Genomic DNA, 24,816 nt, shown 5'->3' with positions numbered 1-24,816 from the left:
TATACATATATTTGTATTAGTTACTTTGCTCATAACTGTGACAAAATACCAGCTAGAAAACAGTTGAAGGGGAAGAAGCATTTATTTAGGCTCATGTTTCCAATTGGTTTTTTGTCCTTTGCTCTGTTGATTCTGAGCCCATGATGACACAGCAAGCATTTAGAGAAGACTGTTCCCTCACGTGGACAGAAGTTGTAGAGGGACTGGGGACCAGATATGATTGTCAAGACCTGTATCCACTGGCCTATTCCTTTAACTAGCACTTATCTCCTGCAACTGACAAAACCTCCAAAATTAGTGCTACAGACTAAGCGTTTATGGGCATCACATTCAGATCATGAGTATCTTCTGGAAACCTTGCTGCAGTTCCCATGATGTCTCTATTAGATCGTATGTATCAATGGCAGAGGACTTTTCCTCAGAGAAACAGTGTGCATCTGTTCTAGGAAAACCCAAAATAATGCTTCCTAATAGCTTGAGGAGGTTTTCAGCAGAGATGGTTGCAATTCTTCCAGAAGTTCTAAGTCTGTAGGTCTGGAGAAAACACGATGTTGGTTGCCTGGTGACCCATCAAGACCTAATCTCAAATACACAAAGAACACAAACTACTTATGTTTGATAGAGAAGTTGCTGATTATTAAAAATAGAAAAAATTGGGCATGCCAATTAAATTAAAAGGGCTTATGCAGCAATTATTGTAGCTAGTATATATAAAATACATATATGTATGAATTTTATGTGCTATATATACATTTATAGTATACATAAATTTCTTATGAATTTAGAAAGCAGATATGAGCTTTAAAATATTAGGAGCAAAAATGCCATCCAGGTACAGTGTAAAGGAGATCTGGTGGTTTCAGTGTACTAAACTTCAAATTCAATTTTGTCTTTCCCAGTTGGAGTCATTCGGTGTCCAGTTTGCAGTCAAGAATGTGCTGAGAGACACATCATAGACAACTTTTTTGTGAAGGACACCACTGAGGTTCCCAGTAGTACAGTAGAAAAGTCTAATCAGGTAAGTGACTGCAAGCCTTCCTGCCTGCAGGGAAGCACCTTAAATGCTGAAGAAGTTTATGTAAAAAACCAAACTTTAGAGCATTAATATACAAAGCTATATCATTTTTAAGCCTATGAACAATAGTGAATAGTTGAGCTTAGGAATAAAACAGCGGCAGTGGAGAAGCCTCTGGTTTTATTATTTATTTCTGCATGCTACAGAGAAGCATAATGTTATAATTGGTATTCTTAATGTCTTTGCACTGAGTTACTGAGTATTGAAATTGTTACTTTAGTCTCCTTTGTCTCCACCCTCCCCACCATGCCTTGGTTTTGGGAGACAGGGTTCCCCTGTGTAACAGAGCCTTGGCTGTCCTGGACTCGTTTTGTGGCCTTAAGAATCACAGAGATCCACCTGCCTCTGCTTCCCAAGTGCTGAGATTAAGGGCATGGACCACCACACTGAGCTAGTCTCCTTTTAAAAAAGGTTTATCTTTATGTGTATTGATGTGTATCTTTATGTGTCTGCATTCTGGTAAACATACTTACATGTGTGCAGTGCCCATGGAGGCCGGAAGAGGGCCTCATAGCCCCTGGAACTGGAATTAAAGACAGTAGGGAACCACCTGAGGGTGCTGGGAACCTAATCCAGGCTCTCCCCAAGTGTGTTGTAAACCAGTGAGCCATCGCTCCAGACCCAGCCTCCTTTTGCAGACTGTGTGATTGTTCAAATGAAATACATTATGGTTTTGATAAGGTTTCTACACTTTAAAGGTTATCTTTAGTGTGTGCAGGTATCTGCACACTTGATGGCTATAATAATAAAATCAGGATAGCTTGGTGAAGTTGGTTTTCTCCTTCCATTTTTATGTATTCTAGGACTCAGTCTTAGGTCATTAGGCTTGAACTATCAGAAAAGAAACAGCTTTATATGCTGAGCTATCTCTCACACCCAGGGTTTATATGTTTAAAAAAGTCTTGTGTTCTTGGTGTTGCTCTTAAAGCTTTGTTTAGTAGCATTGTCCAAGTTGCTGAATTTAGACATACAACAATATCTTTTCTTTTTTATTCCTTTGAGCCTAAAGTAGATACTTTATCCCCAGGGGGAATCTGTGGTATTCTGTCATGGGATGGCCCTCCTAAGGTGAATTCTTTTTTTTTTTTTTTTTTTAAGATGTATTTATTATGTATACAGTGTTCTGCCTACATGTACACTTGCACACCAGAAGAGGGCACCAAACCTCAATACAGATGGTTATGAGCCAACATGTGGTTGCTGGGAATTGAACTCAGGACCTTTGGAAGAGCAGCCAGTGCTCTTAATCTCTGTGCCATTTCTCCAGCCCCTAAGGTGAATTCTTTTGTGTGTGCCAAGTATAGTAAATTTGTGTACATAAGAGTTTCAGTTCACTAATGTCTTCTAGATAGTTCCTTTCCTTTGTAACAGTAAATCTAGGAAATAACTAAATCTAGTTAGAAAAAAAAAATACTAATTCTTTTTTATGTATGACTAGTTTCTGTGCTGTTTTTGTTTGTTTGGTTGGTTGGTTTGGTTTTTCAAGACAGGGTTTCTCTGTGTACCCTTGGCTGTCCTGGAACTCACTGTATAGACCAGGCCAGCCTTGAACTCAGATATCCTGCCTCTGCCTCCTGAGTGTTGGGGTTAAAGATGGGACCACCACAAGTGGTCCTGAGGTGTAACTACAGAGATTTTCCTTATAAAACAAACTTTGATACCAATTAAAACCCTGTTGTTTTAGCAGTATCTACATTGCTCCCAAAGGCCAAATTGGGCTTGCTGAAGGAGATACTCTCCTTGTGAAACCAGCTTTAAATAATGGAGTTGGCCATGGGTTTACTTCAGGTGAGACCCTGGGCTCATTGGCCTGTTCTAGTGGTAAAAATACAGAAACTGCTTTTGGAGACCTTGGTATGAGTTGGTTGTTCTAGACTTGTCAGTGGCACTTATTTCCTACCTTGCTGCTTTGGGTTTTGTGTTTTGTTTTTTCAGTAGGCTCTTGTCATGCAGCCTAGGGTGGCCTTGAACTCACAGTCTTCTTGTTTCCCTCCCAGGATGATGGGTATTGCCACATCTTGCTCCTATTTTGCATTTCCTGTTTTGTTTCATTTACCAGAGATTTAGAGCAGTGAATATTAGAATTCCTCTTTCCTTTTTGTAGCATACAGTGAAAGATTAGAAAGTTCAGTGGCATCCTTATAGACATGACAGTAGAACTTAAGGATATCCCTAGATCTAGCAAAAACCTACAGAGTCAGAAGAGAAGTGGCAGATGGGATCCAGAGTAGCATTGAGAAAACAGGCCTGGCAGATACAAGTGATTACCAGCACTAGCAAGCACTTATCCACAGTGTGAGAAAGGGTGAAGAGGATAAGCCCCAAGAAAAGGCAGAGTTTTGGTTTCTGAAAATAACAGATTTTTGGAAATCCAGCAACATCTGAACTATGTGAATTTTTGTTTCCAACTACAGAGATACTGAGAGTATTGCCGTTATCTGCACCGTTACAGCAGTTGGGTACATGTACTGGACATTCTCCCACCCCACCCCCCACCCCACCCCACCCCCGCCTCACATCCCATGCACAGTGCACTCTCCAAGCTTGCTTTACTTCCTAAATCTTCATTCTGTTCTCATCTTCACTTCTCAGCCTTATACAAATCACCTTATGTGGCAATGCTTTGCACTTTTCTAATCTGCTCTTTGCATCGCAGTAATAGTTATTTTAAAAAATATAAGTCTTCCCCTGCCTTCCTTACGAAGACCAGCATTGTCATTTGACTTTGCTTGATGTGACCTCTGCCTGCCTTGCCACCAACTCCTCCTGTTGCCAATCTTTCCCTTGACTGCTACACTAAAGTGCTACTTGCTTTTTCAGCTCTAAACCAGCCATGCTCTTGCATTTTTTGTTGTTCTGTTCTCTGACTAGATGATGAAGGCTTTTCATCTAGCAGCTTTCATAGCTTGTTGATGAAGTCTCGTTTTAGGAAAAGCTTTCTTCTGTGTCTCCATCATAAGTGCTGACAACTTTTTATACATTTTATTTATAGCCTCTTGTTAATAGAGGTGATCATTGCAATAATATGTCTTTCCTATTAATCCTAAGAACTCTGTAAAATATGTACCATTACCCTCATTTTAATGATGAGTTCTGTATCCTGTTGTAGTTAGGGTTTCTATTGCTTTCGTAAAACACCATGACCAACTAGGGGAGGAAGGGGTGTGTTTCAGCTTGAAATTCTACATCTTAGTTCATTATCAAAGGAAGTCATAGAAACTCAAAGTTGGAACCTGAAGCAGAGGCCATGGAAGAACGCTGCTTATTGGCTTGCTCCCTGTGGTTCACTCAGCCTGCTTATAGAACCCAAAGCCACCTACCGGAGATGTCACTGCACATAGCGGGGTAGGTCCACCCACCTTAGTCCTGAACACCCCACACACTTGTCTACAGGCCATTCCTTTTTTCTTTCTTTCTTTCTTTCTTCCTTTTTTTTAGTGTTTTATTTTATATGTTTGGGCATCTCACCTGCATGTATAATGCCATAGAAACCCTAAGTACAACAGTGGTCTTGAGAAGAACTCACCATTAAAATGAAGGTAACAATACATATTTTACTGAGTTCTCCTTAAGATTAAATGGGAAAAGATACATTATTGCAATGATCAGTTTTATTAAGAAGAGCCAATGAAGGAAATGTATAAAAATGTACCTGCATGCAGTGCCCACTCAGCGCAGAAGAGAGCCCTGGACCCACAAAACCTATCGACAGCCCTAAATTGTCATGTGGGTGCCAGGAACTGAACCCAGGTTTTCTGGAAGAGCAGGCAGCACTCCCAACCACTGAACTCTCTCTCTCCAGCCCTTTTATAGCCAAATCTTATGGTGGCATTTTGTCAGTTAAGATGTCTTCCCAGGCTAGAGAGATGGTTATGTGCACTGACTATTCTTCCAGAAGACTTGAGTCCAGTTTCCAGCATCCACATGGTGGCTCACAACTGTTTGTAATTTTAGTTCCAGAAGATCAAACATCTTCTTCTGCAGTCCACAGGCACTGCACACATGTACTACATGTATGACATACATGCAGACAAAATAACCATATACACAAAAATAAAATGACTTAAAATAATCTGTCCTCCCAGATGTGACCAGGTGTCTATCAAGTTGACAGGAAAAGAAAAGAAAAAGAAATCCAGCACAACCATTTAGCTAATTAGTAGGATAACTTGAATTTGCACTTGTTCTTCCATCTAAGAGGATTGTAAGCGCCGTAAGGACAGAGCCTGCGTGTGCTTTTCATTAGCATTGTATGTTCAGTACCAAGTCTAGTGTTTGGAATGACTAGTTGATTGAACTATGAAGATAGATGTATTTTAAGATTTTTAATACTTATTTTTATTTGTGAGAGTGTTTTGCCAACGCGTATGTATGCATATATACCACAAGCATGTCTTCAGAGGCCAGAAGAGAGCATTGGATTCATTGTAACGGGTTACAAATGGATGTGAGCTACCATTTGGGTGTCAGGAATTGAACCCAGTGTTTCTACAAGAGCAGCAAGTGCCCTTTACTGCTAAGCCAAAGTTTTAATTTATTTTTGTCTTACTACTTATTTTTATTTTGTATGTTTGAGTGTTTGTCTGTATGTAGATATTTGGACCATGTATATGCACGGTGCCCATAGAAGCCAGAAGAGGATATCAGATCTCTTGAAACTTAAGTTACAGATGGCTTTAAATGATCTTGTGGGTGCTAGGTGCTAGGAACCAAACAAGATCACCTGTAAGAACAGGGTATGCTCTTAACACTGACCTGTGTCTCTAACCACTTGAAGTGAATCTCACATGTATCACTTGCTAGTACCTGCAAAGTCTAGTGTATTAACCTAAGGAGAAAGTGTGTTTAAATAATCTTTGTGTGGTCTGATGTTGCAAAACTTTTATCCTAGAGGCAGGCAGTCAGGTACCTTATGAGTTGAAGGCCAGCTTGGCATACATAGTAAGTCCCCAAGTTAGCCAGGGCTACATAGTGAGACCTTGTCTAAAAATTCAGTTCTTATAAATAACATCTTCATTGTATATGCATATAGTTTAATGCATACTATTAGTTTAAACTTAGAATAATATAAGAAAACTGATAAGTCTATTTGGTTGCTATTTCACATTCTTTTTAATTTTTTTAAACAATTTATGTAACCAGATTCTTTTATCGTTAGGTATGTACAAGCTGTGAAGACAATGCAGAAGCTAACGGGTTTTGTGTGGAGTGTGTCGAGTGGCTCTGCAAGACGTGTATTAGAGCTCACCAGAGGGTAAAGTTCACAAAAGACCACACAGTCAGGCAAAAAGAAGACGTGTCTCCAGGTAACGAATCAAGTTTTTTGCATTTCTCTCTCTCTCTTCAACTGTATTTTTACATTTCCTATACTAACTTTTTCTGATACAGCTATAAGCATTACATGTACTTTAAAATATATTTCTTGATACAAGGAAGTCAACATTCTAAGTTAAATTGTACTTAACTTCTGTAAATTCAATTTGGTATGATCAAATGGAAAATAAAACAAAACTTTGCATTTGTTAATCCCACTGAACAAGAGTAAAGACCATTACCCAAATTCTCTGGTCACATTATACAAGCTTAATTTTCTGTCATACAGGGCTGTCTCCCTAAAGTGGAGTTTGAACACAGGAGAGATGGGGTTTATGTAGCCCACAAAACTGCAAGACTAGGGTGTTTTCAAGGTTGGGGGATTTCTAGAGGAAATTTGGTTATGTTAGGAAGTTGGCTGAACATCTCAAAAGTACTTGACAGAACATCTTAACTTATCAGTGTATATTTAAGGTGTGAGTCAAACTCTGTAGGATGAAGAGCCTATCAAATTCCAGAAGCAGGTTAAAGCACAGCCAAGCTTAATTTTGCAGCCAACAGAAAAGAACTTGTTCTTACCTTACAACAAAATGGCTTCCACCCTTAAGATGGAGTCAGGCTGGTCCATCACAAGAAGCACTCTTAGCCAGTGAGCCAGCCCACTTAACATGACGTTTCAAGAGCTTATTGTTCATAGCAGCCTCATTCATAATAGCCAGAACCTGGAAACAGCCTAAGTGTCCCTCAGTAGAAGAATGGATAAAGAAACTGTGGTACATATACACTATGAAATACTACTCAGCTATTAAAAACAAGGAATTCCCAAAATTTGTGGATAAATGGACTGAGCTAGAAATGATCATAATGAGTGAGTTAACCCAGAAGCAGAAAGACTCAAATGGTATATACTCACATATAATTGGACACTAGCCCAAAAAGCATGTCCCATGAAAGTCTTCACTTAACAGGATATTGGGATAGATGTGAAGACATCCTACTGGGACTCTAGGTAAGAGAAATATAGGAGAATGGGGAAATACAAAGATCCAGAGGGTCCTAGAAACCTACAAGAAGAACATTGTGACGGATGGATCAGGGCCCAGGGACGTCTGCTCAAACTATTCCACCAACCAAGGACAATACAAGCAGTAGACATCAAACTCCTACTCTGATCTAGCCAATGGACAGGTCAGTCTCCACAGTTATGTGGAGAACAGGGACTGACTCTGACATGAACTCCGGTGCTCCATATTTGACCGCCTCCTTTTGGTGGGGAGGCCTGGTGGCACTCAAAGAAAGAATAAGCAGGTTACCAAGATGAGACTTGATAGCCTATGACTATATAGTAGGGGAGGAGGTCCCCCTCAGTCACAGACCTAGGGGAGGAGAATAGGATGAAAGCAGGAGGGAGGGAGGAACGGGGGGATAAAAGTGATGGGATAACAATTGAGTTGTAATCTGAATAAATTGTTTTAATTAATATAAAATAATTTTATATTAATTTCAGTTAATATAATTATTATTTTATAGTATAAAGTTAGATTATAAAAATATAATATTTTAATTAATATAAAATTTTTTTGAAGTTCATTGTGCTTAAGATTTGTTTTCCTACTTTTTGTCCTTTTTTCATTGTGGATTTTAAAAACATTTTTACCATTTTCTTTTTTGCTTGCATGGTAAGTTTGGTTCTATTCTTATCTGTAGAAATAGCTCCTTGATAGTTATCCAGTGACTTATCACCTCTTAGTTCATCAAGCATGTGCTTCTTTTCAATTTCCTTAATTTTATTTTAAATTTCTGTTACTAGAGGGGTGTAATGATGCACACCTTTAATCCCAGCACTCAGAAGGCAGATGCAGTGGAGCTCTGGGAGTTTGAGGCCAGCCTGGCCCACAGAGCAAGTTGTATGGCAGCCAGAGCTGCACAATTGAGAGAAAACTGTATACTTGAGAGAGAGCTATATACTTGATGTGTGTTTTAGGATAAGTGTTTAAAGTTTGAATTGTAGTTTATCACTGTTTCATTGATTTTAAGATATTCTGCACTTGCAGAGTTTGGGGCTTTTGCTTTACTTGCTTTCTGCTTTGGTAGCTCTGTGAATGGCTGTGATGTACTGTTAAATATAAGTTGCTGTACAGTGTGATTGTTATGAACCCAAGAATTGATTGTAGCGAAGGGTCATCTGGAGCTTCTGTCCTCCTGCCTTCACTTCTCAGGTGTTGGGGCCACAGGCCTGGGCCAGCGTGCCCTACTTACAGGGTGCTGAGGATTGAGCCCAGGGTCTTGGAACTCACTCTATAGACTAGGTGGCCTCGAACTCAGAGATTGACCTGCCCTCTCCTCCAAGTACTGGGTGGAATTAAAGGTGTGTGCCACCACTGCCCCACAACAAACGGATTTGTTTATTGTGAATGTGTAAGTGCCTGTTTGGTCCACACCCATACAGTGCCTGAAGATATGTGTATACACACACACACACGCGCGCGCGCGCACACACACACACACACACACACCAACCACAGAGAGAGAGAGAAAGAGAGGGAGGGAGGGAGAGAGGGAGGAGAGCGAGTGCACACTGAGGAGGTAGCTCAGTAAAGTACTTCTTTTATAAGCATGAGGACTTGAGTTTAGCATTAATATCCACATTTTAAAAGCCTATCATGAGGACTCTTGTAATCTGAATGATGGAGCATCAGAGGGTGGGGGACACGGGCACATGCTGACTCCGGAGGCTTATGGGCCAGACAGCCTAGCTTATTAGGTAGCTCTAGGTCCTAGTGGGAAACTCCATCCCAAAAAGTCAGGTGGCTCCTGAGGATTGAGCCCTCAGGTTTTTCTCTTGTCTCTGTACACTCCTGTTCACACATACACACATGCACTATATGTATGTATACCCAAACACACACAAGCACATATAAAAAGTTTAAAGAATATATGAACTAAAATAATTAGACTTGAAAATACTTTTCTGACAGAGGTCATGAGAAAAGGTTGTGGGAGTAAGTGAGCTTCCTGAAGGCAGCCCATTATTTGCGCAGCTAACAACGGGTATACCCTGAAGAGGCATGGACCCCAGGGAGTTTGTTTCCAGATTTGCTTCTTGCTGCTGATATGCCCTTTCATGTTTGTCATTGCTGTATCCGTCATATACCTGGCATGGCATGGAGAGACCTTCACTGCCTATTGTTTCCTGGGTATTTACCCACTCTGTTAGACAGCTTTCCTGCATTATCAATATGAAGATGTCCTTTCATAAAATAATGTTGGTTTTGATGAATTGATGATTTTATAATTCCTGATAATGATTTTATAGAATTTCTCATTTGCTTCAAATACCTTGAAGTCCCATCCCCACCCCACCCCCCAGAATAGCAAAGGCCGAATAAGAGAGTTCTGTGAACCTTCATGTGTCACAAGCACATAACTTGCACTAGAAAGAAGAACAGGTTTGAGGCAAATTTATCACCTAGGAAAACATTCATTCTAGGTTAGGTCCAGAAATGAGATCATGGGTCTCAGTATGCACCATGATAACTAATTTAAGCTATACAAGGTCACAAAAATAAGATAAATGACCTGTTTCTTGGTCAAAACCTATGACATAAAAAAAACTATTGCTCTGAATTTACAATGAGATTGTGGAATGAAAGACAGATAAAAAATATTACTTTGAACTTGTGGAGCTAAAAGAATGTTTTAGTTACGTGTGAGCCTTAATGGAAAGACATGTTAACAGTTATCTTGTTGTAAATCTTTAAACTGTGCTAACCTTAAACCTTGTTAACCTGTGACATGAAGAACTGTTGCTCTGAACGCACCATGAACCTGTGGAATGAAGTGATAGATAAGAAATGTTTAGTTAGGTATGACTAACAATAATCCTGGTGTATTTCCCTCTGTGTAATGATTTTTATGGGTGTGTGTGTGTGTGTGTGTGTGTGTCTATGTGTCTGTGTCTATGTTTTATTTATCAGCAGCCTAAACCAGAAGCCATCAGCTTTGGCTTCCTTCGCTTTCTTTTTCCCTTTGAGTTTCTCTTTGTGATTATGATCAACAGAGACGATTGCTAGGAGCTACCTGCTCCAGCCATTAAAAGAATCAAAGACAATTTAGAGCTTTTTGCCCATTACAAACAGTGCTGGCCCCAGAGATACCAGGAGCTATTGGCTTTTTGGCTTCTTTTGCCAGCTCTTATGTTCTGCCTCTGTTTACCCTGGTGTCAAAGCTGGCCTTTGACATTCTTCCTCATATAATCTAGTCAGTCAAAGAAGCACAAATGGACAATAAATATGTAAGAAAATGGTCAGTAGCCTAAGCCATTAGGAAAATGTAAATGAAACTACATTTATATTTTATCTCATTGCAGTCAGAATGGCTATAATTTTTAAAGGACAAAGATACAGGAAGAAAAGAATCTTATATTGTTTATAGGCATATGTTTGTGTAGCTCAGTGGTAAAATACTTGATTAGCTTATATAAAGTAATAGGTTTCTCAGTACTGGGGGTTTGGGGGAGCCACAAACTAAAGTATAGCTATCTTATAAAGAAAAATATGTAAGAATACAGCAGATATGCATACTCGACTATGGCTCTATTAATGAAAGTCAGTTTATGGAACCAGCCCAGGCCAGTCCACAACTCTTTAAAAAAAAAAAACTGTTTTATTATGTATATGGGGAATATTTTGCCTGATGTGTGGAGACCAATAAGAGGGCAGCTCTGTGGAACTGGAGTGGTACTGCATGTGGGTGCTGGGTGGAACCCAGGTTTTCTGGAAGATGAGCAAGTGCTCTTAAACTTAAACCACCTTTCCAAGCCCAATCCACACTTTTTGATACACTTGTCTCATATTTGGGATATAAAACATTTAGTTAGTTTATACTCATAAGGACTATCAAGACTTCTAATTATATAAGTCAAAATTTTTCATTATATATCAAACCATTTAAATTGCTCTTTAATTAAAGTGAAAAATCTTATCCATTTTCCTTAAGAAATGCTTCAAAAGTGTTTTGTGAGGTTTTTTATTCTTTACAGTTTATTTGATTGATTTATTTATATGTGTGGGCACCCTGTGGGAGACATTTGTGGGCGTTCTCTCTCCTTCCACCATGTGGGTCCTCGGGATTGAATTTAGTTCATCAGGCTTAGAACAGATGACTTATCCACCAGCCTTGAGAATATTTAATATTTCAAAATCTGGAACGCAGTAGTGATTCAGTGAATAGATGAAAGGCTCTTTCATCAGTGGAATTGAGTAGAAATAACCAATAATGATTGACTAATCACAATGATTTACTATTCAATTTTCTTTTTGCTTTGTATTTGCAGAGGCAGTTGGTGTGACCAGTCAGCGACCAGTGTTCTGCCCATTCCATAAAAAGGAACAGTTGAAACTTTATTGTGAAACATGTGATAAACTGACATGCCGGGACTGCCAGCTGCTAGAACATAAAGAGCACAGGTACCAGCATCTTCTCTTCAGATCTGCAGCACGCCTATTATGTGCCTTGCAGACTACTGCTGCTCCAGCCACTATGTAGCCTTGTCCGTTATAGAACTGTATAAACCAGGCTGGTCTCATAAGAGATCCTCCTTAGTTGTGTGCCAACAGTTGTGGCTGGCTTTTTAAACGTTAAGTTTATTGTTCATGTGTGTCCACGTGTGTCTCCATGTGTATATGTCTGGAAGCCAGTCCTCTTCTCTCACCTGGGTTCCATGGATCAAACTCAGGTTGTGTAGCTTGCACAGCATGTGTTTTTATCTGCTGAACCATCTCACTGGCCCTGACAACTCTAGATGTTACAACCTTATCTGGCGTTAATTTGTACTTATCTTCTTCCTAGATTAGATATGAACCTTATTAGAACACTGTTTTTGTCTCCTAATAAGTCCTATACTAAAAATAAAATAAAATAAATATGTCGTATACTATACTGTATATGGTCTATACACCAAGACATTAATTTTATTGCCTACGTCAGTAGTCATTTAACTTTGCTTCTACCTATGATTTTAATTATTCTTTATTTCTTTCAGTATTTCATTTACTATAGTTTCAGCATATAAGATGACCCCCAGCTTTAACTTTTCCTTTTAAAATATAGAGTTTGGAATATATTCACTGTATAAGACTACTCCTCTTCCAACGCACACCCGGTGCAGCAGACTCAGGCTGCAAACTCTATATTTTAACTGGAAAGGTTAAAGTTGGGGGTTGTCTTATATGCTGGAAAATACAGTACTTTAAGGGTACTTTACTGATGCTATATCAAAGACAGAGCCCTCCAGGTTGTCTGAAATATTTTTCACCTTTTTTGAGATAGGGTCTTTATTATATAGCTTTGACTATTCTGTAACTTACTATGTAGACCAACCAGGCTGACTTTGAACTTACAGAGATACACTTGCCTGCTTCCCTAGTGCTAGATTTAAAGGAATATACCACCACCCCTAGTTTTTCACCTTTACTTTACATTAAAAATGTGTTTCTTGGATAAAGAGTTACAAGTTTGCCATTATTCTTTTTGTACTTTAGAAATGTTACTTACTTTACTTGAGAAAGGTTCTCACCATGTGGCATTGACTATAGATTGGGATAACTTTAGATTCGCAGAAAAACCGCCTGCCTCCGCTTCCTGAGTGCCCATCACTTTAAATATGTCATTATTTATGCTGAGGGGTGGAGGAGGGGAAGCTGTTAATGGCACACATGTAGAGGTTAGACGGCAGCTTACAGGAATCATTCTTTCCCTCTTCCATGTAGGGCTCAGGGTGGAGCTTGAGTTTTCTGGCTTAGGGATAATGATAAGTTTCCTCCTACTTGACAACCCTGAAGTTCTTTCTGTGATGTGTACCCTCAGAAGCTTCTCTTCTGTAGTTTGGTAGAGTCCGTCATCTTGTCTTCCAAGTTAATAACAACACTTAGTGCTATGTCATGTTACAGGTCATGCAAGGCTTTGTCAAGAAGTTCATATCAAATGACTTCCCCCATTCATTCCAAAAGAATAATTTTGTGGCTTACTATGCAATAAAGCTGCTTACTGTTTAGATATGATCTTGAAAGTGTTTATTTATTCTCAGCAAGCTTTCATGCCTACAAAATCCCAAAATAGTTATTCTGTTAACAAATTTACTAATAAATCTTTTTGACTGCTTTTTGCTTCATCTGTCAGATGAGTTATATAAGCCTCTAAAACTACAAATGTTGAGTGTTTACTACACTTTTGAAATAGAGAGTATTTAAAGACTTCTTTCTTGAGTAATAATTTTGTTAAGAGCCAGCTTACTCTACTTTTTCTTTATTTTCCTAGGAAGTTAAACATAGTGTTAGAATTTGATTTATTTCTATATTGTCCCGTATGGTTTTTTTCTCTAATCATATCCCAAGCTAAAAGTTCAACTTGAATTTTTTGGTTTTTGTTTTTGTGTTTTGGCCTGTTCTTTCTCTATAGTCTTGTGATTTATGCGTTGTAAATGGTTTCCATTGTTTCATGGTATGTTCCAAGAACAGGCTGACCATACACCGCAACATATACTTTTTCCCACGATTATAAAAATAGCTAACTAAATTACTAGCTGTGAAATTCTGCTTTTGTACTCGAAGGTCAGAGCATGACTATAAAAAGGCTCCCCTGCTTTTTTTGGTCAGGGCCACTTCTCTCTTCTACTTTCGAGGAGACTGCAAGTTTGGCTTGGCCATAAAATAAGTTTCTGCCTTGCATCATTTCAATGTTTGCTCTTCATTTTTGACACAACTAATTTGAGCAGATGGGACAACCTGCTTTTAAAACTTTGTGGGTGTGCATGTATGTGCATACATGCATACCATATTATGTGTGTGGAGGTCAGAGAACAGCTTGTAGGGACTCTCCCCTCCCATAGAGATCCCAGGCAATAAGCACCTTTACCCATTGGGGCCATCTTGCCAGCCATATTCCGTATTTTCCAAGTTTTTTAAAAATACATTTTACATTATTTCTCTTTCTTTAGATTCACTTATTCATGGGAGTGTCTGTGTATGTATGTACATGTGGATTCAGGTCCTCGCAAAGACCAGAAGAAAAGTACCAGATCCCCTGGGACTGGACTTACAGGCAGTTCTGAGCTGCCCGGGAAGATCTCATAACCAGAGCCATCTCTCCAGTCCATATTCTCTATCTTATTAGTTTTTATGTTTTTTAACTTTTGAACTTTTTTACATAGATATTAGTGTAAAGTAATTTGCTTATTATTTCTTTTTAGATATCAGTTTATAGAAGAAGCTTTTCAGAATCAAAAAGTAATCATAGATACTTTAATCACCAAACTGATGGAAAAGACAAAATATATAAAGTATACAGGAAATCAGATCCAAAACAGGTAAGTTACATTTATGAGTCTATAAATAAATCATTTACGTGTAGTAAGTGTTTACATTTCTAGATTTTTTTTCCTTAATTCACTGTGAAATATCAGATAAGTTTTTGGATTATAAACAGTTCATTATTGGTAAAGCTTTTTCAGAAACTTGGGTTGGAAAGCAGTATCTTCACCAGTAAAATAAAAATGTATAATAATAGCTTATGGTCATCTGGTATGTTCTAATTTAAATTTGTTTTAAGATTGAGAAAAAGACAGCTTTGCCAATAATGTAACTATTTTAATGTAACTATTTAATTAATATGTACTTACTTGCCGATTTTAGGTTTGTTAGTATTTGAGATGCCTCCCTGGCCCGGATCCTTTAGTCACACAGGATAGAAGTTTAGTGCACAGAGAGTTGGCATTACTAAACTTTGTACAACAAAACTTTTCCTAAGGAGACACAACACATGTCTATGCATCCCAGATAGAGAAAGCAACATACACACACATTAGGCATATATCTGTATATACATATATGATAATATGTCATATATACACATATGATGTGCATACATATATTGTATAGATATTATAAATATATCACAATAACAAAGGAAAGATCATAAACTGAGGGTGCCGGATTCGGAGGTAGAACCACCACCAAGGCCCAGTTTGGCGAACAGTGAGTTTTATTGGGGTTATTTACAAGAATATGAGTGAGGAGTTAATTTTTGGAGCAGAAATTACTTACTCACCAAAGCCCACCCTAGGGTGGGTGACGGCTCACACTGCACAGCCTGCAAGCAGCTCAGGTTGGAAAGAGTCCTTTCTAGGTACTTGAGTTAGTCTAAACCTGTTACAGGCAGCTGGGCCTGTTTCTGCTTCTTCCAAGCAGCTGGTCTGATCTCAGAGTCTTTGCAAGTCAACTTGTAAGAGTCTCCTTGGCCGCTCAGTTCAGCTTAGCTCCAGTTGGTCTGAGGAGGACTCTCGGCTTTTATTGCTTATGCTGGCAAGGAGGGACCCAGCGAGCTAATCCATTTCAGGGACTTCTGAGGCTATTTTGAGTTGTTTACCTACCTGCAGAGCTTCCTTGCAGAATAGAATGTTTCAATCTCAAGAAAACTGTTACACAACACTACTCTTTGTTTCTAGGTACTACTTGGGAAGCGGTTTCTGCTCCATGAAGGAGCGCTTGCTGACAGTCACATTCCACCTTAGCACACCAAGCAATACCATGTCCTCTTTCTTTTGTCGTCTTGTGTGACTTGGTACTGTCTACAGGTGATGAAGTGCTGAGTAGAAAGGCCTTGAATAAGAGAGACTGCTGTGGGCATCTCAGTAGTATTCATCGAGAAACTTGTGTCAGCCTGTGTGGTTCATCTTGCTTAAAGCCAATCATCATAATCTGTTCTTATAACTGTTTTATGAAACAGCTAGTGATGGAGCATTTGGGATCTTGTTTTATTTTGTTTTGTTTTGAAGCAAAGTTTTGTGGGATTTCTTGTTTATAGACAAGATCTCACTGTAAAGTTCTGGGACCCACTACATAGATCAGACTGGCCTTGAATCCACAAAGCTCCACATGCCTCTGCCTTGTGGGGGTTTTGTTGTTGTTAGAATAATTTTGTTACCTTATTTCCCTAAAAGAAATAGTTAAATGTATCCTAACCATTTTCCAATGTCCCAGTATTAGTGTACTCACTGTCACTGTAATAATGTAAGTCATTATCATATTACTTGTTACATTGTGTTTTGTATCTTTTCATTTTTCTTATTACCACCTTAGTTGTTTGTGTGTTTATTTTTGGTTTTTCAAGACAAAGTTTCTCTGTTTAGAGTTGTAGACCAGGCTGGCCTTGAACTCACAGAGATCCTCCTGCCTCTGCCTCCCAAAGTGCTGGGATTGTAGGCCTGTGCCACCACGCCCAGCTTCATTTTTATTTTTTGTTTATCTGTATGTTTGTGTTTGCACGCTTTGCGTTCAGAGGCCAGAAGACAGCATGGGATCCTCGGAGACGTTTTGTGGAAGGTGTCTGATGTGGGTACAGAGAAATGAACCCAGGTCCCCTGCAAGAGCAACAGCTGTTTCAGCCTTTTTGCTGCTTTTACCCTTTCTAATTTATATAAAAACTCAAGTTAACAAATTTAATTTTCTTCACCATATTCTAATTAGTATATTTTGATAAACAGAGCAATGAGCTTTAATATTTGATTCTGAGTAGCTGAAAAATTGAGTGACTATGATGCTCAAAAGAAGCAGCTGTAGCACAATTTTCAATTAAAATTGTCCTGTGAAAGTTACTCTCTGGACTTTTCCACCATATGTATGGTGTGTCAAGTTACTCTTATTTTTTAACATACAGGTGTCCACTTCTTCCAACATAATTTGCTGAAAACACTGGGCTATCTACATTGAATTGCTTTGGCATTTCTGTAGAAAACTTCTGTCTGTGGAAGTATAGAGTGATTCTAGGCTCTGAATTGTGTTCCACTGTGGCTGTTTTTGGGAGGTACAATTGTTTTATTTGCTTTATTTGACATTTTCTACTCTCAGGGTCATAATAGCTTTTGATAGGAGGGAATCTTCAAAGCAGAGTCTATGAGTTATCTAAATTTGTTTTTGCTGTTTTTTATAATTTGTTATTGATTCTTTGTGATTTTTCACATAATGTACCCCAATCCCACATTTTTTCCAGTCCTTCCATACCTTCCCTCCATCCTTGGAACCTCCTTACTAAAAGAAAATAAAAAGTTAAAAATTTAAAAAAACTTTTTTTTCCTGTATATTGTGTGACATGTTATATCCTTTTGTACTTGCAAATGTTCATTGCAGTGAGTTATTGGTCTGGGTCAAGGCCTCTGGCTTCTGCTGCACTGGCAGCACTGGGCCATCACAGGGATGTCCTCATGAATAGCCTCCTGCTGCCCTGAGTCGTGGAAGTCCTGCAGCCTTGGTTCTGCAGGATCTGGGCCTGGGTGGCAGGGGAGTTGGTTAGCCCAGCAGCTTTCCCACATCCATGCCACCCGGAGCCAGCTCTCTCTTGTGCAGCACCTGACAAGGGACGAGGAGTGGAGCCAGCCCAGCCTGGCCCTGGGACACCAACATAGCCTCAGGGGGCAGCCCAGACCACATCTGTCTGCCTTTGGTTGTAACACAGGCCACAGACATCAACACAGACTCAGACATGGCCCTCAGGAGCAGCACAGGCCCGTCATCACAGTGGCCTCAGGTCGCAGCAGCACAGGCTTCTCACAGCAGGCTGTTCCTCACTACCTTGAGTCTCTGGTTCCAGCTCTCTTCACAGTGCACAGACCACTCCACTTCTGTTTCTCACCCATCTTTCCACCACACACTTGATCATCATAGTGGAGAGTGGCCGGCCCTCTGGCCTCTGTTTTTACGTTTTTAATAGTCATATGTGTGTGTTTCCATTTGTTTGTTTTTTGAGACATTTCACCTGTAGCTTAGACTGGTCTTGAACTTGCTATGTAGCCTTGAGTTTCTGGTGTTCCTTCTTAAACATTGCAAGGCCTGAGCTTACAAATTTGGGCCTCTTTCTTCCTTAAAATAGTAGAATTGCTGTGTGGGAGGCTTTGGTGTTAAAAGAATCTTTAGGTTGGTGCTAATTGCCCTTTCCTTTCCCTTTGTCATTCCCTTCTTCTTTCTAGGGATTAAAATCTGTTGCATATGGGGCGTTGTCACCGAAATACATCTTTACCCACTTATATTTCTTTGCAGCCTGATTGCAGAAAGATGAAGATTACAGTACTAATTTTGGTATTGATTTAAATATGGTGATAATTTTCCTTCTTCATCCTGTTGTAGCACTTGAAGATTTGAGTGTGTTTTAAACAATTGTATACCTATCTAACTTCCTTAATTCTGAAGCAATATTGATTTCAAACAATTATCTTGAATATATAACAGTATTTTTTTTTTCAACTCTGATGTTAAGTTTTAGAGTGGCTGTGGGAGGGAGGAGCAGGCAGGAAGTAAGCTGTGTGTAGTTACATGGCCGTGGGAGGGAGGAGCAGGCAGGAAGTAAGCTGTGTGTCTCCTCCTAGAAGCTGTTCCAGTGCGCTGATGCAGGATGCTACTTTTTAGCTCTGTCCATTTTATCTATCTCCATTTTTCTCTAAATTAAAAAAAAAAAAAAAGTTGTTTCATAAAACAGTAAGTAGTTCAAGCCAACAAAGGATTCAACTAGGCACTCAGAAAAGGAGAAACTGTCCTAAGCATACAACTGGGCCCCTATGTAGTGCTTGAGGCGTCTGACCCTGACCAAAAACTTTGTAATCTTCTATACAGTTGCATGATTTCACAGAGGAGAGAAGCCTAGCTCTAGTGTCTTAAAAAAGCCAGCTGTCTACAAGGTGGTGTCCTCAAGGCAGTTTGATAACAGTTTGCCTCTTCTAAGAAGGGGATGGGACTTTTAACGAACAAGCACCCTAATGAGTGATGTTTATAAGAGCACAACTTCCGCAAACTGCAATTCTAATCGAGTCAAGTACAATTTTGTTTACTTTCCTGTATTGTCTAGGAGAAACCTGTTAGTAAGCTGACTAACACTGACTTAGAGCCTCTCCGCTTAATTCATTTCTATGTAATTTAGTACTTTCTTGAGGGTGTCCCTACAGGTGTCACACCAGGCAGAGAAACCAACTTAGAATAAATGAGAATGAAAATTTGGTTCAATTTGACTTTATCAAACTGGATTAAAATTCTAAAGTCTGATGCCAGGCACTTTATTGCCTTTATTTAAATACAATCAAATTTGGGAAAAAGTTTCTAGGCAACAGTCATTCCTATTCCAGGTGCACAATAAAAACTTAAGGTGTAACTACATAGAGACTCCTTTGCAAAGTACATGCGACCTTGAACACGGGTTCTATAGCTACAAGTCTGGTGTGGCCTCTGACCAAGGTAGCATAGAAGTCATCAGGCCATAAAATACAGTGACAGCTCTCCTAAGGATGTATTCTGTTAACTGCAAGCTAAAGGTCTAAGGAGGGAGAACTTGGGATAACATTCCTGTGGGACTTTGGTGAAGTCTACCTCTACAGAGAGCAAAAGGTCATGAACAATCTCCACTTCTAGACTTCTGGGTGAGAAACAGGTCTTTCCTTCTTGAGGAGCTACCCAATGCATGATTAACATTTCTGGTTTCCCTAGTGAGCTGTGGGTGCAGGGATCTTTGTGCCCCCAACGTTTTCTGAGTAATCTCATTAGTATATCTGTTCTAACCGTACTTTAATTAATGTTAAAGCTTGTTGATGCTTTTTCTCCTGTTCATCTATTTAGCTGCTTATTTCAAGACGACACCTCCCACCCCCACCCTGTTTTCATGTGTGTTGGGAGTGTGCACGTATATGGTCTCCTGGTGTGTGCTGATGTGCATGTACAAATGTAACATGTGTGGAGGCCTGAAGTTAATGTCAGGAATCATCCTTTGTTGCTCTTGTACTTTAGTCATTGAGGTGGCGGTCTCTCAGTTAAAGCCAGAGCTGGCTGATAGGTCTAGTATTGCTAGCTGATTCACTTGGCAGGGGAGGGGTTCCTGTCTTCATTTTCCCAGGCAGAAATTACAGGTGGGCGTCTGGGGATCTGAACTCTGGCCCTCATGCTTATACAGAAAGTACTTTAAGTCTGAACTTTTTAGAAGAGTAAACTATTACTGTCTTTTGCTTCTCAATTCCAGTATGGTGAAAACTTGGTCAGTTCAGACACCTGAGATCAGAGCATCACACTTACACAGCAGAACTTGTTCCTGGTCATAATTCTGTTTCCTCTTAACTATAAATTCTAGTTGTAGTCTATTCCCTGGTATCTTTTTAAGTCAGCATATTGCTCTTTCTGTATGACACATTTCCTTAAAATGTACTCACTCTCCAAGTTTTGTTTAACTGAATTATTGTTTATAATGTCTTCTCTTCAGGACAATTGAAATAGGACATGGAGATAGAACTGTTAAAGACTAAAAACATTTTGGTCTACCTGAGTTATTAAAAGAACAAATTAAAATACTTGAAAAATCTGCCATAATTTTACATATTCTCTCTCTCATTTCATTTTCAGAATAATTGAAGTAAATCAAAACCAAAAGCAGGTGGAACAGGATATCAAAGTTGCCATCTTCACATTGATGGTGGAGATAAACAAGAAAGGGAAAGCCCTGCTGCACCAGCTGGAGGTGAGTCAGGGCAGGGTCAGGGGCCATAATGAGTCAGGGTAGGTCAGGGGCTGTGATGATGAGTCAGGGCAGGGTCAGGGGCTGTGATGAGTCAGGACAGGGTCAAAGGCTGTGATGATGAGTCAGGGCAGGGTCAGGGGCCATAATGAGTCAGGGTAGGTCAGGGGCTGTGATGATGAGTCAGGGCAGGGTCAGGGGCCCTAATGAGTCAGGGTAGGTCAGGGGCTGTGATGAGTCAGGGCAGGGTCAGGGGCTGTGATGATGAGTCAAGGCAGGGTCGGGGGCTGTGATGATGAGTCAGGGCAGGGTCTGTGATGAGTCAGGGCAGGGTCAAAGGCTGTGATGATGAGTCAGGGCAGGGTCAGGGGCTGTGATGAGTCAGGGCAGGGTCAGGGGCTGTGATGATGAGTCAGGGCAGGGTCTGTGATGAGTCAGGGCAGGGTCAAAGGCTATGATGATGAGTCAGGGCAGGGTCAGGGGCTGTGATGAGTCAGGGGCTGTGATGAGTCTGGGAAGAGTTGGGCTGTGACTCCACATGCTCACTTTTGCCAGATGGCTCCTGTGGCCACCTGCTTATAACCCTGTTACACACTAAGGGTGTCTTAAAACCTCACTGGGGCGCTATGCAAATGTCCATCATTCATCTTAGACATTCACTGAAGTAACAGCCATTGTATCACCAAAGGGAAGATGGAGTTACACAGCATTTTCTAGAAAAATACTGTCGTTTTTTCGGGTTTCTGTTGCTGTGAAGAGACACCATGACCACACTAACGCTTATAAAGGGGACCATTTAATTAGGGCTGGCTTACAGTTTCACAGGTTTAGTCTGTTATCATCATGGCCGGAGCCAGGGTGCCATGCAGGCAGCCATGGTGCTAGAGAAGGAAGTCTGAGTTCTATGTCTTGACCCACAGGCAGCAGAAGGGACAGCGTCACACTCGCCAGACTTGCGCTTATAAGACCTCAAAGCCCACTCTCAGTGACACACTTCCTCCACCAAGGCCATACCTCCTAATAGTGCCATTCCCTCTGGGCCAAGCATTCACACACATGAGTCTGTGGGGCCATTCATATTGAAACCACCACGTATACTGTTTGCAATATTTAGTTTTCAAATAGTTTTTACAACATACAGTGCTGTTCCTGTGAGCAGAAAATTGTAATGGTGATCTCTTAAGATTATATTCTCTGCCATCTCATGATCACTTGTCTTTGTTGATGGAGGTATACTCTGTGATGCTTGCACAATGGTAAAAATACCGAATGGCACATTCGTCATAACCCATTGTTAGTAGTGCATGGCATTTAGTTAACCTTCTGAGACATTAGGTAAAATATGTGTGGTGCCTTATGCCGGTAATTCCAGCATCCAGGAGGCAGAGGCGGATGAGATTTCTTTGAGTTCCTTTTATGAGACAGATCTCACTCTGTAGACTAGGCTGGCTTCAAACTCAGAGAGAGCTACCATGTGCCAGCTGGCTCATCTTTCTTAAGTTCATGAAAGGCAACTGCAGAAGTCCAGGTATGACCTGAAATACTATGAGGTTACAGTTCACATCCTGTGTGAGCTGACTGTATAATGTCTAGTCACTCTTTCAGTGTGTCAGAGAGTATGTCAGGGAGAAAGAACTTATAATCAAGAAGTTAAGCACAAGAGCAGAAAGAGTGTTAGTATGGGAAGATTTGAAATAGAGACTAGAAAAAAATCTATTTCATCTTCAGTTCATAATTGATCAGTTGATAAGATCTCTATCAGAAAGTCCTATCCCAGCTAGGAAAACATGGCCGTTCATAGTTCTGCTACTGTGGAGAGAATTGTAATTAGTGAGGAAGTGCTTGGGTAGAGGGAATCGGTGCCTAGTTATGGTAACTGGGTTTTCTAGGGTCTGCAGTTGTTATTTTAAAATGGGCACATGTAAGCAGAATTTGATGTTTTCCGTTTTCTACAGACATCATTTTGACATACTCATCTAGAGCGTGCCTCGGCTTTATTTACATAAGGAATGTTAAAAGTGAGGGTGAGGCCCTAGAGTCTATGGAAATGTATGTTAGTTTTGATGAACTTCAACTTGAAAATTTCATAATACCTGTTGAATATGCTTCAAGTCCTTATGCCCATCAGTTCACAGTTTGCCTTTTTTATTGGGGGAGAGGCACCGGGGGATTGGTTTTTTTTCAGACAGGGTTTCTCTGTGTAGCCTTGGCTGTCCTGGACTCGCTTTGTAGACCAGGCTGGCCTTGAACTCACAGAGATCCGCCTGCCTCTGCCTCCCTTAGTGCTGGGATTAAAGGCGTACACCACTGCGCCCAGCTCTCAATTCACCTTGGAAGCAGATGAATGGACCCAATTCTATTTGCTGTTTTGGGAAACCAAAACACAATAGCTTATTCTCAATTTCTAATCTTCTCAAGTCTTCAAAAAGTTCTTTTCCACTCCAAGGACACATTGCAGTTTTTCAGAAGTCAGTACTGCTATTAGGTAAATTATCTTCTGTCTGAGTCAGGCTTGAGGTAGAAGCTACAAAGCCATTGGCCTTTAGCTCAGCAGGGCAGCTGTGTGCATTGCTCCAACAGAACTGATGAGGGCAGATAGTGAGAGGTTCAGTCCATTTTCCTAATTGCTCTAAGCTAATAGAAAACCCTGTTATCTTTCTCATTCTCTCCTAGGCTATGGATGAGGCTTTGTGTTTGTCTTTTTAAATAAAGACCTTTAGATAACTCAAATATGGTGCTTTCCATTTTTGATTCCTGTCTCTTTCCTAAGTATACTTTTCTGAGGAGAAAGTCTGTATTCTAACCCCAGCTTTTTGTTGGGGAGGGGTGCCATGTCGACAATGAAACCATGCTCTGTTTTTATGTGGTATCTGAGCTTGCGTTAACAATAGTATCTACTTATCTACTGGCTTCTCTAGTAACTCTCAAGACAAATAACTTGATTTTCTTTTTAATACCAAATACAAGATATGTTTCAGCTACCACCTGGCATGATTCTGGGTACAGACTAGTTGCAATTGGAGCTAGAATCTCTAAAAAGTGGAACTGTGTACTAGTTAAATCATAGGAGGAACTAATAATTGCAGTAGATAGCTGGACGATATGTCTGTTTTACTTGTGTGTTTTAAATTTAATATTTACAGTATTATAGTTAACCCTTGTCATTGTTTTGTTTAATTTGGCAAGATTCATACATAGAGACCAGGATAAAACCAGACTTATAGACAAAGGGTGGAGACAACACTAAGGCTGTGCTTTGATTACATTCAGAGTGATCCTTTGTGTTATGAAGGAAAGTGCTTACGGTCATCTGGGATTACTGTCAGTTGAGTACAGGGTGGTTCTTGTTCTGAGTTGATTATCTGAACATAACCGTTGAAATGAATGTACAGGATAATTCTGAAATTATTGTTTTTACAGAGTCTTGCAAAAGACCATCGAATGAAACTCATGCAGCAGCAGCAGGAAGTAGCTGGACTCTCTAAGCAGCTAGAGCATGTCATGCACTTTTCTAAGTGGGCCGTCTCCAGCGGCAGCAGCACAGCACTGCTCTACAGCAAGCGCCTGGTAAGGTGTACAGGGAGGCAGCTGGTAAGGAGAAATAAATGTGCACACCTTGGGTTCCCGCTGCTCAGGAAGAGCACCTCTCTTGTTCAAGGTCAGCCTCGGTAGCATAGCAAGACACTGTCAGAAAAAGAAAAAGGCCTAGGCATGGTGGCGCCTGCCTTAATCCCAGCACTGGGGAGGCTGAGCCAGGCCACCCTGATCTACATAGTTTGTTCTGAACTTACCAGGGGATCATAGTGAGACCTTGTCTCAAAACAAAACTAACCCACACCCTAACTTTCCTCGCCCCCTCCCCCCCAAAGCAGCAACACAAAACACAGAGA

The 24,816-nt window shown here is 40.2% G+C and overlaps 1 protein-coding gene across 2 annotated transcripts in view; it reads left to right on the top strand.

The window, feature by feature from the left end:
• Positions 1-24,816, top strand: part of Trim24 (tripartite motif containing 24) — a 94,902-nt gene that overhangs the window by 43,266 nt on the left and 26,820 nt on the right. For both annotated transcript variants that reach the window (XM_051151716.1, XM_051151717.1), the window contains exons 2-7: positions 900-1,018; positions 6,234-6,381; positions 11,724-11,856; positions 14,637-14,753; positions 20,815-20,929; positions 24,347-24,493. In XM_051151716.1, the coding sequence (XP_051007673.1) occupies positions 900-1,018; positions 6,234-6,381; positions 11,724-11,856; positions 14,637-14,753; positions 20,815-20,929; positions 24,347-24,493 (779 nt within the window). The remainder of the gene's footprint in view (positions 1-899; positions 1,019-6,233; positions 6,382-11,723; positions 11,857-14,636; positions 14,754-20,814; positions 20,930-24,346; positions 24,494-24,816) is intronic.

This window comes from Acomys russatus, chromosome 10, assembly GCF_903995435.1.
Source record: "Acomys russatus chromosome 10, mAcoRus1.1, whole genome shotgun sequence".
Lineage (NCBI taxonomy): Eukaryota > Metazoa > Chordata > Mammalia > Rodentia > Muridae > Acomys > Acomys russatus.
This window is presented reverse-complemented; position numbering and strand designations above follow the sequence as displayed.